General features: G+C 46.9%; 2 protein-coding genes across 4 annotated transcripts in view; one reads left to right on the top strand and one right to left on the bottom strand.

The window, feature by feature from the left end:
• SDHA (succinate dehydrogenase complex flavoprotein subunit A) overlaps nt 1–17,914 on the bottom strand; it is a 31,607-nt gene extending 13,693 nt beyond the window's left edge. The window contains exons 1-10 of one of the 2 annotated variants that reach the window (XM_034998865.1): nt 17,791–17,914; nt 10,975–11,064; nt 9,611–9,772; nt 7,579–7,722; nt 7,138–7,302; nt 6,096–6,244; nt 5,336–5,460; nt 2,646–2,814; nt 1,493–1,688; nt 571–742 (exon numbers count right to left, since the gene is read on the bottom strand). In XM_034998865.1, coding sequence (XP_034854756.1) covers nt 571–742; nt 1,493–1,688; nt 2,646–2,814; nt 5,336–5,460; nt 6,096–6,244; nt 7,138–7,302; nt 7,579–7,722; nt 9,611–9,772; nt 10,975–11,064; nt 17,791–17,853 — 1,435 coding nt within the window. In that variant the 5' untranslated portion in view covers nt 17,854–17,914. The remainder of the gene's footprint in view (nt 1–570; nt 743–1,492; nt 1,689–2,645; nt 2,815–5,335; nt 5,461–6,095; nt 6,245–7,137; nt 7,303–7,578; nt 7,723–9,610; nt 9,773–10,974; nt 11,065–17,790) is intronic. The other variant, XM_034998866.1, reaches the window with a different exon arrangement.
• A 64-nt stretch (nt 17,915–17,978) lies between these two features.
• CCDC127 (coiled-coil domain containing 127) overlaps nt 17,979–18,221 on the top strand; it is an 8,814-nt gene continuing 8,571 nt past the window's right edge. The window contains exon 1 of one of the 2 annotated variants that reach the window (XM_034998867.1): nt 17,979–18,056. The gene's annotated coding sequence lies outside the window, so the exon portion shown is untranslated. Of the gene's footprint in view, nt 18,057–18,079; nt 18,124–18,221 lie in introns of those variants that run through there. The other variant, XM_034998869.1, reaches the window with a different exon arrangement.

Below are 18,221 nucleotides of genomic sequence, written 5' to 3'. Positions count from 1 at the left end.
TTTTTAGAACCTAAATTACTTTTCCATAACTACTGAGAACTTATACATATTCATTTTTAAAATATTTCATTGCAAGTAATTTATAACGAGCAAGCACTATGTGATAAACTTCCTCTCAAAACAACTCCTTGGGGTAGGGGGATGGGTTAGCCCGGTGATGGGTATTAAAGAGGGCACGTACTGCATGGAGCACTGGGTGTTATACGCAAACAAGGAATCATGGAACACTACATCAAAAACTAATGAGGTATTGTATGGTGACTAACATAATAAAATAAAGAACAAAAAACAAAAAACAACTCCTTCATGGTGACTTTCCTAAAGAGAACATAATGACTACAAAACAAAATCTGACCAAAACCAGGTTACCCTCTAAAACTGTTAAGACCCTCACCCAGCCTATGTCTAGTCTCTGTCACCATATAAATCTCTGAATCACTCTGCTTCCTCACTCATAGGGGGGAAAAACAGACTACCCCTCCATGATCACTAAGCAAATTTCCAATTACAAATCAAGACATGGTAACCTCTCACCTCCCGACAGCCTGGCTACTCGAAGAAAACACATACCAGGTCTGCAGGACTCTGCAATACTCAGAGCACACGCCCGGCCAAAGACGACCAGGTCCAAGAGCGAGTTTGCCCCGAGACGGTTGGCACCGTGCACCGAGGCGCAGGCGGCCTCCCCACAGGCATATAGGCCGGGCACGATCTGATCCTGGCCATTCACGTGCCTCAGGACCTGTGGAAGGAAGACTGAAGACTTCAGGAGCACAATCTGCACAGCCCCACTTCCCAGTAGTGGGGCATCCGCATGCAGGTTCAGAGGAAGGAGGGCAGGTAAGGACTGGATCTGCTCTCGTCTACAGGGAACCCTCTGACCGAGTGTGCGCCCGGATACTCGGCCACCCCAGGCAGAGATCGGTCCAAGGACCCCACACGGCAGCACCTGTGATTTCAATCCCACAGCTACGGCTCATCAGAAACCTCACTCACCACCTCTGACTGACCCCCTCACTTCCATACTCTGACTCTGGATTCAAATGAAGGGAAGGGAGTATGGCGTATCATTTGTCTATAAAGAGAGAAGGAGATCCCCCATCACCTTGCCTGAGGAGAGGCCAAAACAAAATCTGGGTGGACTGCAAACCACTTGAAAGTATTTGTTGTAAAGAGAATACGAATTACAAGGTCACCGTAAAAGTAACAAGAGATCATATAAGAAAATAAATTTTAAACTGGGAAAAGCTGCAAATGATATCGCATCTACAACTGTGTACTACAGAGGGATCAGTAAGTTACCAGTGACTGCTCGTTATTACAGAGTGAAAGCAAATACTGGTACGTGCCCGAGCCCCACTGTGCCCTCCAACAGCAACTCAGTGCTTTCCGAGGAAACCATGTCTTCTCCCGAGTTCGCAAGGGACAACTGTGAGGTGGGCCCATCGTTCCTGCCCTCTTCCCCATCACGAAAGGGCCTGGGCTTGGTCACCTGCCCCTTGTAGTTGGTGGGAATACCACCCATGTTATAATGCACAGTGGGAAGGACAGGGATCGGCTCCTTGGTGACATCCACGCCTGCGAAGATCATGGCCGTCTCCGAAATGCCAGGCAGGCGTATGGCCAGCTGCTCGGGGGGTAGGTGGTGCAACTGCAGGTAGACGTGATCTTTCTCAGGGCCACAGCCTCTGGTGGAAAAGGACATCATGGTGTGAGGCAAAGAAAGGTAAATACAGAAAATGTGAGACCACTGGGGCGCCTGGGTGGCTCAGTTGTTAAGCGTCTGCCTTCAGCTCAGGTCATGATCCTAGGGTCCTGGGATCGAGCCCCACGTCATCGGGCTCCCTGCTCAGCGGGAAGCCTGCTTCTCCCTCTCCCACTCCCCCTGCTTGTGCTGTCTCTCTCTCACTATGTCTCTCTCTGTCAAATAAATAAATAAAATCTTAAAAAAAAGAAAATGTGAGACCACAAAGTCATTGAAGCGTATCAAGTTCCACTATGCTGTACAATATTTCCCCTCACTTGTGGTCATCCATTCTTCACGTCTTTTCTGAGCACCTACTATGTGCCAGAGTGGACTCCACATGGTGGGACACAGCCAGAACATGGACAAGATTATCCTGCCCTCACTAGGCTCACACACCAGTCTTGGGAAGTCACAATGTGTTTTCCTTGATAAATGCATTAGGAAGTCCTTTCAATATAAATACTGCAAATATAAAGTGTCTAGAGGCTGTTAACACCAAAAATTTGACCAGCATCAGCACAGTAAGGCAGCGTTGGCAGTGAAGAGCTAACATTGCTTCAATGAACAAGAGCCCACACCCTGACGGTCCCGAAACAGCATCAAAGGTCCACATGCTAACTTCATGTTGCGGGCACGTCTGCCTCTATCACAACATTCAGCCAAACTCCCCAAAATGCTGGCCTTGAGAGCAGTATCATAAACTGACAGTCACAGGGCAGCAGGTAGCTGCACGCAGGCTACAGAGTTGGGTGGGGTAGCGTGGGACGGGGTGCTGAAACTCACACACAAGTCACACCAGCCCACGTTAGAACGTAGACACAAACAGCACCCACCAAAAGAGAAAGGAGGGGTGCGTGTGTGCATGTGCGCGGACACCTTTGGAGATGATCACACAGACCTTCCTTCACGGATTTCCAGAGTCATGGACCGAGACACAACGTCTCTGGACGCCAGGTCCTTTGCAACCGGGGCATATCGCTCCATGAACCTTTCGCCTTGACTGTTAATGAGAATGCCTCCCTCTCCACGGCATCCTTCCGTAATGAGACAACCAGCACCATATATACCTGCAAAGAACCCAATTAATTAGATGTTTATAACCTAACAATTGCTAGGTCTATATTTCAAATGCAAATTTTCATCAAGACATTTTTGGGGAAAGGAAAAGATTATGCAAAGGGCATTGTGCTCAATGAGAATAATGTGGCAATGTGCTCACAAGAGAATAAGACAAAGGGAAGATTAAAGAAGAGTAGGAAGTTCTGATAACAAAAAGCACTGACAAAGCAGAAGGAAGGGGAAAGCTCAGCTGCTGTGGTGATGATGTGCTTGGCTGAGTATGACAACTGTGTTTAAACTTTCAACACAACCAAGCACACGTTAAATATCTCAGGTTGTGTTTTCATTTTAGAGCATCGTTTTGTGCCATGAAATTGCGACGAGATAGGAAAAATCAGCTTGGAAAGTTCGTATCTTTTTAAAGTCACTGGTTACGGGGTGCTTGAGTGGCTCCGTCAGTGAAGCGTCTGCCTTCAGCTCAGGTCACGATCTCAGGGTCCTGGGACTGAGCTCTGTGTCGTGCTCTCTGCTCACCGGGGAGTCTGCTTCTTCCTCTCCCTCTCCCCCGGCTCATGCACACGATCTAATAAAATCTTTTTTTTAAGATTTTATTTATTTATTTGACAGAGAAAGAGAATACAAGCAGGGGGAGCAGCAAAGGAAGAAGCAGGCTCCCACTGAGCAGACAGCCTGATGTGGGCCTTAATCCCAGGACACTGGGATCATGACCTGAGCTGAAGGCGGACACTTAACCAACTGAGCCACCCAGGCGCCCCTTTAACAAATAAAATCTTAAAAAATTAAGTAAGTCACTGGTAACAACCACAGCAATAATTATCACGGTTCATACTTATATTGTACTTGCTGTGTACAATTCTGTTTTCTAACGACCCCAGCAGATATCCCCATTTTCAGAGATGAGCAATGACAACTGAGGAACCTGTCAACGTCCTACAGCTGGGAAGGCTGAACCAAACGCACACCAGACAACAAGGTAGGTCTGTGCCCTTAATCTCACTGCCTCTCAACATAATAAAAACAAGGAATGCCAAGCACCTGAATTTTAACAGGGAAACAAACACATATGTTTGTCATGTTGACATCTGTCAATGTCATCTGAAAGCTAACACTTTCATTAGCACACCAGAAGAGTTAAGAGTCCTGCATTTCCTCTGCCTTTAGTTTCCTGGTTTCAATGGTGTTTCTTCCAGCGCTTTATTGCCTGTATACTGAAAAGGAAGCCTGAGAAACTGAGCTCTCAATAAGTTACAGGGGGAATTCAGAAGTCTCATTTTATTAGTTTTTTTTTTTTTTTTAAAGATTTTAATTATTTATTTGACAGAGAGAGACACAGCGAGAGAGGGAACACAAGCAGAGGGAGTGGGAAAGGGAGAAGCAGGCCTCCCGCAGAGCAGGGAGCCCGATGCGGGGCTCGATCCCAGGACCCCAGGATCATGACCTGAGCCGAAGGCAGACGCTTAACGACTGAGCCACCCAGGTGCCCCTCATTTTACTAGTTAAAAACAGTAATTAAGGGGCGCCTGGGTGGCTCAGTTGGTTGAGTGTCCGACTGTTGGTTTCGGCTCAGGTCACGATCTCAGGGTCATGGGATTGAGCCCCAGGTTGCGCTTTGTGTGTGCTCAGCAGGGAGTCGGTTTGAGATTCTCCCTCTTCCTCTGCCCACTCACCCACTCGTGCTGTCACTCGCTCAGATAAATAATATTTAAAAAAATGAAGACCACCTAAAACTTTTTTATTTTTCATCCCTGCCAGGGGATCAGGAAAAAACAGAGCAAAGAGAAAAAAAAGGTCAGAGTCTTTAGCAAGGTGGTTGGCTACTGCCACCAGGTGTGGTGTCCCTCAGTTGACAAGTCAGAAAAGCAACCAGAAAGAAAGTCCAGAATGAGACTCATCCCTCCCAAGAGGCAGATCCCTCTCTCTGATTCATTTCTGGATAACAAACCCTCTCAAACCTGCACCCCCAGGGTAGACCTCCCTTCTGAACCCCCCATTTGCAAACTCAACTATCTGAGGACCCAAGATGGGCTCAATCTGCCCATGACCGGGCAGTCATCAACACCTCACGGGGTCCTGTCTGCAACACTTCATCCCAACTTGATTCTCTCCTGCTGTGACAGCCTGCTCTTTTCCCTACGACACTGAAATCTGCCCATGCCATAACTCTGGTCAACAGCATCCCTCCCAGCTGTCAGACATTCACTCAGGAAATACTGACAAGATCCTACTATGGACACAGCCATACCTGCCCCTGCCTCTGGGAGCTGACAACCAAGTCAGGGAGAGGGACGCTAACAGTCGGCTTTACGACTGGAGCAGGTACCTCCAAAGCAAGAGGTAGTTAGGCTGGTGCCCTCAACTGCCTTGGGGGAAACAGGGAAACATCTCCTGAGCAAATGACAAGAGGGTCTCTGAGAACATGCCGTGCATGGAGGTGCAGAGGAGCAGCAAGAGGTGTGGGGGGCTCAAAGCCACGAAGGGCCCGGACCCATGAAAGCGGTCCCGTCCTACCTGTGGGGTGGAACTGAACGAACTCCAAGTCCTGGCAGGGGAGGCCTGCCCTGGTGACCATGGCGGTGCCGTCACCAGTGCTGGTGTGAGCAGATGTGCAGCTGAAGTAGGTGCGCCCGTAGCCTCTGGAAAACAGACGGGCCAGCGGAGATAGGACGGTGGCGCCCAGGGAACCAGCGGGTCTGCCCTTCTAATGGCGCCAGAGCGGAGAGAGCAGCCCAGCAGCACTGGGCCACCCTAGGCAACTGGGGTAGGCGCCCGAGGGACAGGGAAGGCACTCTCTTTTGTACCTTAGTGCACTTTTGTGCTGCGTGACTTCCCTGATGAGCACATTCTACGTTAATACTAAAACTTCTAATGTCTCTGGATTCCCGCTTTTAAAGGCTTAAAATGACTGACAGTGTATGAAATGGAATTTACTTATTTTCATCACGTGAACAAACTACCCCAGGAAGTCAGTGTAAACACAGTACCCCCTAAAGCAAAAGAGAGGTTAGTCCGGAAACTGTCATGTGACTCTCCAGACCCGGTTCATCAAGGGTCCGCCCAGGCACAGACTGAGGACAGACACTTCCCCACCCACCCGAGGCAGCTGCTGTGGTTTCAAAGGTACAGAACCGAGGCTGGCGAAGCTTGTTATGCAGCTGGCGTAGGTCACTGCCTGTGACTAAACCACTGTTCCATAGTGCCTCCACTTTTACTAGAAGGAACTGAGACCCAGCTTCCCTACAGAGAGATTAAATACAAGTTAGACTCCTACCCGGTAGCTACAACAGTGTTCTTGGCTCTTAGGCGATGGATGGACCCATCTTCTATGCATAGTGCAATCACACCACGACACTCCCCATTTTCCATCAAGAGATCCAAGGCAAAATACTCTACAAAATAGCTGGTATCATATCGCAGAGACTAAAAAACATGAAAGAAAAACAGGAATCCACAGTTTCAGTTGCATTTAGGGTGTCAAATGGACATTTCAGCAATACTGCTCACGTGAACAGGTTAAAGGCCCTGATCTGGTGTGTGACAAATGGACAGCATAAACCCTAGGAAAATACCAGGTTGCGAAAGGAGTCGGAGTTCAGCTCACATCAGCCACGGTGCTGACGCTGTTGGGTGACAACACAAAAGGAAGCCCTCTCTTAGCTGTATGATCAGAACGTAAGGACACATGTGTCATGCACACCAGAGAATACCATGTGGCTGCTTAGTGAAAGTAAAGGACGCTCACGAAACTGTCAGCTCCCCCATGTGACACACAATTCTGCAGGATGGGCAGATCCTGTCACACATCTGTCAATGCACTCAGCCGGAGAAGAAACCGGTGCCTTACATTTGTAAATCAATACCGTGTCCCCATCTGAAAGCGAGAGTTCAGAAAACTGACTATTCTGAATCAGTTATTCAGAATATTATCTGGCTATGCCAAAGTAGGCCCCGATTATCCAGTAACTCCTGTCCCCCGAACCTTAGTCCAGTCTGAACAGTTAAGTATTAAATCAATCAGTTCAGGAACTCAGAGGTACTGAGTCATAAAATACTTGATCTCTCCTCACACTTGCAGTGTGGCAGATTGCAAGTTCAAATACAGTATGTAATGATGATCGGTTTAATTTTCTCAAATGGACACTTCCAAATTAACAATTCCTACACACATCCTGCCAAGCTCCTCTGCTGTTCATGAAGTGACCCCGGAGCGGACACGCTGACATTCTGACCTGGCTGACCTGTCCCCAGCTCATCACTGTACACCCGGCCTAACCAGACCGAGTCGTCACCCTGCACACCCAAGGCAGCCTCACCCTTCCGTACAACGTGTGCAGCAGTGAGTGGCCAGTGCGGTCCGCCACACAGCAGCAGCGGTGGGCCTGCCCGCCTTTCCCAAACTTGAGGCTCTGTCCGCCAAAAGCACGCTGGTAAATCCTCCCATCTTCAGTTCTGCTAAACGGCATGCCATAGTTTTCCAGCTGTGAAATATAAAAACGAGCACTGGTACTTTGAAGGAATCGAGACACTCATGGCTACTTTACACTAAACAATTCCAACATAAACCTGCAAACCCCAAACCAATATATTCTATGAAAATGTGAACACTTTGGAGAAGAGAAAAACTCCGCTATTAAATGAACCGAATGGTTAATGACAGAATAGATTTCCCTTGTTCCATCCACTCATTGCCCTTCTTTGAGCTGACCACATCTGCCTCAACCTCTCTCTTGTGTTAGACCACGCGAGGGTACTACCTCTACCACGGAAGCAGGAGCCTGCTCCGTCATGTAGTGGATGGCGTCCTGGTCCCCCAGCCAGTCGGAGCCCTTCACGGTGTCGTAGAAGTGCCATCTCCAGTTGTCTTCCTCCATGTTCCCCAGAGCAGCATTGATCCCTCCCTGCAAACAGAGAGCAACCTTACAAGCTACAAGGAGGAGCCCCAGTGGCATCTTCCAGGCTCATCCTTTGCCCCCGTCCCAGAACTGGGGTCAGAGAAAGCCAACTGCTTTGACATGTCTGTAAGGGACCTGACTGTGGTCTGGTTACAGGACCTCCCTCAGCTTCAGTCCCCTTACCTAAGAGTTGTTGGGAGGGTTAGGTGAGGTTATATGTGCAACACTCAACACTTCCCAACCTGGCACATACAGGTACTCAATAAATCTGGGATAATTTTATGACAAAATGTTCCCAGTGGTATTTATGGGAATGTGTTAAAGACAAGAAGTGTTTACTGCCAAGGAATGAACTCTGAACCCAGAGTCACAGAACACGGAGGTACGGGGACAAACGTAATGCTCGCACTTTTCCTCTCCAACTCAAAACTGGAGTACTCCTCTCTTTTTCACAAGTATAGGCACACAGAACTTCCCCCCCTGTTTTCCAACTGTTCCTCGGTCACAGCTTTTGAGTCAAGCAACCCACGCTGGAACTCTTTTCCCACTTGGTGCTACTGGGCTTCAATCTCCCATTATGTTTAGTTCTCAGGAAAGGAATCACTAGCACAGAGCCAGGAATCCTGTAATAGACATGCAGCAAAAGTTACCAAATTACTTCCTCCTCCTTCTCCAACCCCTTCAATTATAAACCCAGACACAATCCTGATTAAGAATGTGAAGTACCAGAGTAGTGGCAGAATAGAGAAAACCTAGTTCAAAATAACACAAAAATACTTGGCCCAGTGCATCCACCGATCCTATTTACTGCTACTGTTAGTAAAAATCAGGGGCACAGACAGCTAGTCTTCCCAGAATCCCTAGAAGTACCGTTTTGTTTTTTTAAAGTAATCTCTATATCCAATGTGGGGCTCATGTTCTATAACAAAGCCAGCCAGCACACTGTAGACTCTCCAGGCCCCACCGGTCTTATCCTTCCCCCAATTAAACCTATTTTCTCTAGAATCTGCATTCAAGCTAAGCTATCCATATCTTACTCTTTTTATTGAATATTGCATTATCTGACCACCCTATTATTTTACATTATTTATAATTACGTCTACATCCATATTTTCCTTTTAGACAATGAATTCTCCAAAGGTATATATTATTTATTTTTTCAGTGTACAAAACATCGTTTGAGGACAAAGTTATATGGGCAATTAAGTGCCTGAAGAATGCTGCTGGACACTGAATACAGGCTACAGCAGTAATTAGGGTGGCTTTTACTGGGTCCTGGAAAGTCACCACATACTCTGCTATCTCTATAAGGAAATGTGTTCCAAATACTGGAAAAAACAGTCCAGTACGATTTTGGAATACTCAACCAGGGTACTACCCACAGTATGCCAAGAAAAAAAACAAAATTATAAAGTCCCTGTGTAACATTTCACCTTACTTTTATCTTCTTCCCTAAATTCTGAGCTTTTTAAAAGCCAATGTTCTTTTATCCTACACATTCGTGCCATCACCATCATATTTAACAAGGCCCACACCGAGGCTGCGGCAGTGAACACGAGATCCCGGGCCAACGGCAGCAAGTCCAGAGATGCTCATTTCAGATTGGGAAGAGTACAGTGAAGACAAACCGTGATGTGGGCAGGGGGTCTAGGTGGGTGCTCAGAGAAGACCTGTGTGTGACTGGAGCAGAAAAGAGTGGTAAGAGGCCCCAGAAGCGGCTCTGGCAGTGGGGGTGGTGGCAGTGTGGGCACAGACCCCCAAGCTGAGTGAGCAAATGGGTGCAAGGAGCGGAAAGAGACAAACGTGGCTGGAGTGTGGTGGGAAGGAGGCCTGTGGCAGGAGACCTCACTGCTGAGCAGGTGCCAAAACCACTCAGGGAGCCCCCTTCTCTTACCTGGGCCGCAACGGTGTGTGATCTGGTAGGAAAGAGCTTTGTGACGCAGGCCGTGTTAAACCCAGCCTCGGAAAGGCCAAATGCAGCTCGCAAGCCTGCCCCTCCAGCGCCTACCACCACTGCATCAAACTCATGGTCCACTACTGGGTACTGCGTAGAAATCTGGAAAGGAAGAATTCACCTGTCAACCAGGGACTGTGGGTGCAGCTCAAGAGCTCAGAGAAACGCAAGGAGCAACAAAGAGCAGCTGCAGCAAAGAGGGGTCTCCACCCTGTGGGGCCCCACACAGTGTATGGCAGGGGCAGCCCACATTGACAGGGCCAACACACAGAGTTGCCAAAAGGAGAGCACTCATCCTAGCACCTAGGAAACCCACCACGAGGTGAAATGCTTAAGAGGTACAGCCTCAAAGCAAAGAACTGCAGAAGCAAAGGAAAGCAACAACACAAATCAGAATGTTAGTTCTAAATATGGCTTTTCTATTCAAATATATTCTTTATCTTTTTATGTTTATAGCAATATATACATAGGTTATGCTTATATGAATCTAAGCTCATAACGCAGTGTAGATCGTGATTCTCCACCTGTGATCAGCAAGTTTTTTTTTTTTTTTAAAGATTTTATTTATTTATTTGAGAGAGAGAGAATGAGAGACAGAGAGCATGAGAGGGAGGAGGGTCAGAGGGAGAAGCAGACTCCCCGCCGAGCAGGGAGCCCGATGTGGGACTCGATCCCCAGACTCCAGGATCATGACCTGAGCCGAAGGCAGTCGCTTAACCAACTGAGCCACCCAGGCGCCCCTGTCAGCAAGTTTCTTATGACAATGTTAATATGGTGTTTCATTTAGGTAAGCACATTGCCAGTCCATCTGGGCAACCACCTCAGCACCGAGGACTGGGACCCTGTTTTAGGACCATGTTTGTGTTTGATTGAGAAGGTGCCAACTAGCATTCAGTAACTACTGTGAGGAATGAGAAAAGAACTTGTAAACAAATGTGTCTTCGGCAGAGAACAGAACGGGACCAGTAAACACAAAGAGCCTACACATGACTGGCTTCATGGTCCTATGTCATCCGTCACTAAATAATGTTCATCTGTTATTTATTATTTTGCTGCTCTGACTTAATTTTTACTCTGGTTTATAGATACCTATGAAGTACAAGCAAAAAGGGTTGATGACTGTGCTTACATTTGTACCACAATTAAGTACTATACACTAAAAATAACTGGAGCATCACTGGAATGAGAATATTTTCCTTTAAATAGGAACTGTGTATTATTCCAATATACTGAAAACTGGTATAGATCATTACTCCTGTAAGCCAAAGATGTCATTTATAAGCAAACAAAAAGTTGTGACTTACTGAATCTGAAACTTTAGCAGAAGACCTCTTATTCCCATCAACAGCGAAGTGAAAACCTCGGGTGCCTGTCTGCCATGTTGCTGGCCACTGCTGAGACACAGACGGAGATGGAACAGGATTAGCCATCAAAACTTCCCCTTAAGTCATGAACCTTTTCAAGTACCCAGGTGCTCCCCCTTCACCTGGACAGCTCAGCTGGGTTCCTCTACTTAACCCTTAAGGGTAAGGACCCAGGGCAGGCCCACATGGCAAGGACCTGGCACCCAGGAAAAACCCTTCTAAATGAAGCTTGTTTCCAAACAGGACACTCACAGACTCAGAGAGGAAAAGGCACAACTTCACGTTAACTTCTTAACTTAGGGTTCTTCATGGAGAAAAAGGGAAAGACATCTATTTTTGCGAAAGTGGTAGTTTGCAAACGATGAAGCACTTTTACTGTATCCATCATAACCCTCTTCACCCTAGAGCACCACATGTCTGCAAGGCTGTGTGGTTCACTGGAAAAGGCACTGGGCAGTGTATCGGGAGATCCATTTTCTAGAAGAGGCTTTACTGCTTGTTGTGACACCTAGGCACCAGTGGGATCAGTCCTTCACTGTTAATGAGAGGACCCCAGGCCCAGAGACGCCCACAGTTTTGCTTCCCCCCCGCTCCACATCTGTGCTGGGCTCGAGGCACACCCCCCCCCCCATCTGTCCTACTCCACGGTGCTGTTCCCTCTGTCTGGACACTTGTCTCTGGGCCTTTCACTGGCTACAACTCTCCAAGTTTTGGCTTAAATGTCCCACCCTATAAACACTCAAGAAAACTGGTATTAATGAAATCACAGCCCAGCATGAGGCCACATTCTTTCCATTCTGCTGATTCTGCTGACTGCATTTGAGAAGACTACTGATAAAATGAAGTTTTGGCAATCTCATAAAGAACAGTTTTAGGAATTAAGTACATTTAACAATGTCTTCAAGTATTCTGCAATTTGGAAGAGACGTTACTTATTCTCTGGGGTAAAAAAAAAAAAAAAAAAAAAAATTATTCCCTAGGACCAACAAGTGGGGAATACAGGAAGGAGAATATGGCAAAATACAAAATGAACCCTAACTGAACAGTTTTGAACTGAAGGACTTCCTTCTAAGATTAAGGGACTCAGGCCAAGGCTGGAGGGCTTGGCCACTTGAAAATCGCAGGTGGCTCCGACCTCTTGGCTTCCTCCAGCTCTGAGACAAAATGATGGTTGTCACAAATAGCTGACTTTATGCTAATACTCGAATTACAAAGAAATTTGTTGGATTTCTAAGTAATCTGAACAGATAAAAGCAATATTCTTGAATTCTCCAATTTCAACTTTAAATATATTTGTTTTAATTGACATAGGCCCATTTTTTCTTTCAGAAAATGAACTTAAAAACTAAAAAGAATATTCTTGCTTTAGTACAATTTTAAAATTGGTAAAATCACATCTTAAAGAACTAAGTCTAAGAATTTTAATACAAAAGTTCTTGAAAATTTTATAAAGTACAATATAAACGTAACAGTTCCCAAAAGAACAGTACATTTTGCAATACCAAACTGAAATTAAAATAGAAACAGTGAGTGCCCCCTGCCAGCCAAGTGGGGAGTTGAGGCCATGAATGCAGGGCACCTGTCCCACCTCATCTCCTTCAGGAGACCCACCGGCTCCACAGCAAATCTCTGAGTAATGAAGAAAACTTGAAACTGTTTGGGAAATGCAACAATCCAAATGGCCTTTGGCACAATTATAAAGTTGTGGTGACAGTACATGGAGACACTGATCCGGTTCCAGGAATCATTATGAATTTGACCAACCTCAAAGAGTATATGGAGGCGGCAATTATGAAGGCCTTTGATCATAAGAATCTGGATGGGCCATATTTTGCAGCTATTGTAAGCACGACAAAAAATGTAGCTGTATGTATCTGGGAAAACCTCCAGAAATTTCTTCCTCTAGGCGTTCTTTATAAAATAAAAGCAGGGCGCCTGGGTGGCTCAGTTGGTTAAGCGACTGCCTTCAGCTCAGGTCATGATCCCAGGGTCCTGGGATCGAGTCCCGCATCGGGCTCCCTGCTCTGCGGGGAGCCTGCTTCTCCCTCTCCCACTCCCCCTGCTTGTGTTCCCTCTCTTACTGTATCTCTCAAATAAATAAATAAAATCTATAAAAAAATAAAAATAAATAAATAAATAAAATAAAAGCATATGAAACTGACAATAATATTGTCATCTATAAAGGAGAGTAGCTTTTAGGGGTTAATACTGTAGAAAGAGTCATTTCTTTCCATATTTGAAAAGGTCTTTTTTAAAAAAAATTTTGTTTTAGAGAGAGAGAGTGTATGTGCACGAGCGGGGAGCCTCACATGGGCATCTCAGGACCCTGAGATTATGACCTGAGCTGAAACCAAGAGTCAGACGCTTGACCGACTGAGCCACCCAGGTGCCCTTTGTAAAAGGTCTTTATCCCCTTGGACTATCAAGAAGTCATCATATAACTTATACCTCCACATTGTATTCTGGAGTGCCTGATGGATTGAAATCATTGTATGTAAGACCTGCTGTAAATTCAAATGTATTTTAAAACCAAACTCGTAAAACATCCCAAGTATCATTTAGAGTCTCTAATGTACAGATTAAAAATCACTTCATTTTTAGTAAAATGTTGTAGTGTGGAATTTAAAGGCCAAATAAATCAATTTTTGTCTTTCCGTTCTCTCGTTTTTGGTATTCACATTTTTCTTGCTATAATATGAAAAGCAAAGATGTTTATAAGACTTATAGTACGTGAAACTTAAAAATATATATATATATATATACGGGTGATCACACAGTCCGGAGACACAGACAACATACACTTCTTCCTTGATTACATCTCGAGTATTCTAAGGGCACAAGTTCATTCAGTGAAAAATGAGACACACAAATCACCTTAGGCAATGCACTGTAGATGGACGTACAAGGACTGACGGAAATACCCCTTCAGTGCACATTGTTCAGTGAACTTCTGCACAAGTTTGTTGAACTATGAATTTCTAGCAAGGAACAGCACAATCACTGAATATTTATTGGAGTATCAGTAAACTATTATATTTGTCTATGTTTCCAGACCTTATGGCCACCTGTACAATTTTAATTCAGAAAACTGATTCATCATATGTATCAAATCCTATGACAATAATCAACATGCAGGATGTATTATACTGTAAAGCATCTCTTACATACAGGTTTTCCTAATCAAGCCCATTTTGTTCTGATTATAAACTTACCTGCTTCAGGTAACTATAAAAAAAATAAAATAGAAACAGATTCCCTAAGTATTTCTTCTTTTTAGGATGTTCATGCTGAATAAGGACAGACACGCACACATGCCTAGCTTAAACACTGGCAGCTATTATAATGAAATTTTAGCAAATTATCACACTATCTGTGGAAAACAGACTACTAGCTTTTCATCTAAATCGGATTTGAGGAACAATTTTAGAATTTGTAGAGCCCAATATTAACCCAATTTGTCTTTAGATAAAGCTCTTTTTGTGTCACTTAACATTTTTTTGAAGTAAAACTATCAAACAGGACAACATAGAGAAGAATGAGGAAATCTACCTGAGGTAGAATAAAAAAAAAACACTTAGACCTTTTTTTTAAAAAAATATTTTTATTTATTTATTTGAGAGAGAGAATGAGAGAGAGAGAGCAGGAGAGGGAGAAGGGTCAGAGGGAGAAGCAAGGAGCTGAGCAAGGAGCCCGATGTGGGACTAGATCCCGGGACTCCAGGATCATGACCTGAGCCGAAGGCAGTCGCTTAACTGACTGAGCCACCCAGGCGCCCCCAAACACTTAGACCTTTTAATGTTAGGAAAGCACAGGTGAATGAATTAGACGGTAAAAGGAAGAAAAGAGTGAAAAGTGTGACGTCTAGCAAAGTAGGGAGTCCTCATCTAATAACATGTACCTACAAATCATGAACAAGAAACTCATCTATACAATAAAGGAGCGTGAACTAAATCTTCATTTAGCAGCACAAGGCAATGTCCAAAACGGACAAAAATACACATGCGTATTAGCTAGAAAAATGGAGGTAAACACCAGGGGCCAATAACAGAAACAATTTAGAATTGATCCCACTGCGGAACAGGTCTGGGGAGGGAAAGGGTCTTACTCCTTTTCATTTATAAAGCCTTCTGTATTCCTTGGCTTTTTTTTTTTTTTTAAACTATGTGTAATTATTTTCATCAAAAATTTAAAGGTTTTTAAAACAGGGATACTTAAAACACAGTTCACAAGATGACCAAGCACAGGCTGTCGGCCGTAGGCTGTGGCTCGGATGAGCACCACACAAGGGTTTCACGGGTTATCTCACAGAATCCTCATTAAGCCCACAGAGAAAGGGAGTCTACCCAAGGTCTGGATTCAGGTCTGCCTGGCTGGCACCAGATTTTGTTCATTGCCCCAGGTAAGGAGCCTTTGGAAAAATCTCTGCAACTCCAAAATAAGATGCATATCCAGATCACACATCAAAACCAAGCCGCAATTTTTCAAGCGAAGCAGGAAAAACATCACACAGAATGCAGAACTGAATGCCACTGCAGTATAATTACCCCAAGAAGCAAAAGGAAAGGCTACTACAATGGCCTAAATAATGTAATTCTAGATACACCATTGAAACATATTCAAATAATACATTCTAAGAAAAGAATCTGACTTACTCTAGAACGGTACGTTGGATTTTCATGTTAAAGAATTTGCGAAATCTCATCTGAAGCAGTTAACCAGTACTATCTCAGATCCTCAGTTTTACTTTTCTTTTCAGTAAACTAGGACAGTCTGCAAATTGTGTCAGTGCATTAGGGTAACTAAAAATGAAACAAAGGCAAAATAGGTTTGATAATTTTGCAACTTGAAAGCAGCTGTAAATATAAAATGACTTGTAAACACCACAGAATTAAACAAAATGAGATAAAGAAAAATTCTCTGTGGATTTTGTTCAAATTATTCTCATGTACTCTCCATGCACATTTCTCAGGTGGTGATCATACATTTCTTTTGTTCTGCTAATTGGATGCTTTTGTTTCTGACAATCCTAAATTCCACTAAATATATTGCTTGGGATGGGAAAAGCTATCTTCATCAAGATAAAAAAAACTTTTTTAAAAACCCAAGACCAACTTCTAGTAGGCCTAAGTGGTGGTTCAATTTTGCTATGTTTCTTGCCCTCATGTTCACAAGTCCCTAAATAAAGGACTGTGGTGAAAATTCAAAGAGATAATGAAGGGAAAGTGCCCGCAGCTAAGAGCGATTCAACCAAGATCACGTGAAATCAAGCCAACACAAAAGGAGAGGCTTATACACCCTGACCTCTTGAGCCGAGAGCTCAGAGCTAGAACTCTTCTAGTCCAGCTTCAAGGACAACAATGTTTTCATAAAGTGACCTCGGGCAGGTGGTGGGTGAGTGAGGCAAGTTCCACAGGCTGGGGGGTGCAGTCTGCACAAGGACCCCTGAGCACCAGTCTGGGGTGGCTGTGGATTAGACCTATTTAGCTCTTCTCCACCACCACCACCAATTGCCAATGAGTTACTTCACCTAACAAGTAGGAAGCACCTGTCAGTCTGCCTGCTCAGGGACGCTGACTAAAAATACCCCACTGACCAAAGACTCCACTTGCTACTTGTGCGCGCCCTCCGTCCTTAGCGTCTTAGAGCCCAAGACGGGGGTTGGAGAGCGGGGACCCCTGCTCCGTAAACAGCAACACGTGAAAGCATGTAAACTGTTCCCTGGTGTTGGCAGGATGGCTGACTAGGCCTTCTCACGTTTAACTTTTAATATTTGTATTTCAAAAAGGAGAAAACTGCAGGGATAATTACAGGCACAAGTCAAGTCAGTATTGTTGAGCGCCTGGGTTCCTATTGGGATTTTCACTCTGTAATTACATTACTGAGCAAGTAGGCGGGAGGACATTTAAAAGAACCCACATAACTGAACCCTCTAAGTTTACTGGGCCTCAGTAAGACCCGAAAAGGTGGATTCTGAAGGCGTCCCTGGAAAAAGCACACGTGGCACAACCCAGCAGCCAGGGCTCGAGGAAGTCCTCCCCGGGGCCGCTCACCGCTGCCCGCAGCCCGAGCCCTGCAGGCACCTTCCACCCGCCTCCCCTGGCAGAGCACGGGAAACCGAACTTGGCGGCGCCCTCGCCCAAACGTGGTTTTGCGGCCAGAGTGCTGCATTCTCCGGCTGGTTTCCTAAAAAGCGCGCAGAACGCCGCCACACAGAAACCAGAACCAAGGCCCTGACCTGACCGCCCGGTCCACGCTTTCCCGAAGGGGGCTCGGTTCTGCGAACCACTGAGAGGGAAGCGCAAGCGCGGGCGCCGGACGGGCCTCCCAGCCAGCGCGCGCCTGCGGTCACGGGCCCGCCTCCGCCCGCGGTCTAAGGGCGCTTTTGGGTTCCGGGGCACCCGCGGGCCGCTACGTGTCCGAGTGACCTTGGCCCAACGCGCGCCCCCCCCCGCTGAAGACTCGGGCTGCGGCGACGCTAATCCGCGAGGCCCCCAGACCCAGGCAAGGACCCCAGGAAGGGGGAGCGGCCCCAGGGCGGCTCGCGGGGTCACGACCTTCACCCGGACGCAGCCCGACGGGCTTCTGAAAACGTCCGGCTGCCCTCTGGGTCGGCCCCACTTCTCGGGCGACCCCCTCCCCGCACCGGCCCGCAGACCCTCCCCGGGCCGGGGCGACTCAGCGTCCGCTCCGCCCTGCGGGGACCGTCCTCCCCCACCTCGGCCCCCGCGCCCCGCCCGCCCCGCGGCGCCCACTCACCGCCCTGGTCAGTGCCAGGCGCCGGGCGCCCAACAGCCGAGACACCGCCCGGACCCCCGACATGTCCGTCCTCCAGGGCGCAGTCCCACCAGCCTCCGCGCCAGACTGCGCCTGCGCATCTGGCCGCGCCCGGGCCGGGACGCGGGGACACCGCGCCTGCGCACCAAGCCACGACCCCGAGGGGGTGGTGGAGCCTTGCGCCTGCGCACAGGACCGGCGGACAGTGGTGCCGAGGGGGTCCAGGGCCCGGCGCTCCCCGGCCGGGGGTAGGTCGGGGGCGGGGCCGGGTTCGTCCCGGGCCGGGGCCTGGGCTGTGTTCCGGAGGGGCCGGGGGTAGGTCGGGGGCCTAGGGAGAAGGCGGGGGGCGTGGGCGTAGGTTCGGGAGGGCCGCGGGTGGGTAGGGGGTCGGAATAGGTCAGGGCGCCGGGCCG

This window comes from Mirounga leonina, unplaced genomic scaffold, assembly GCF_011800145.1.
Source record: "Mirounga leonina isolate KUSES-001 unplaced genomic scaffold, KU_Mleo_1.0 Mir_95, whole genome shotgun sequence".
Taxonomy (NCBI): Eukaryota; Metazoa; Chordata; class Mammalia; order Carnivora; family Phocidae; genus Mirounga; species Mirounga leonina.
Note: the sequence above shows the minus strand (reverse complement) of the source record. Positions and strands in the feature narration are given on the sequence as shown.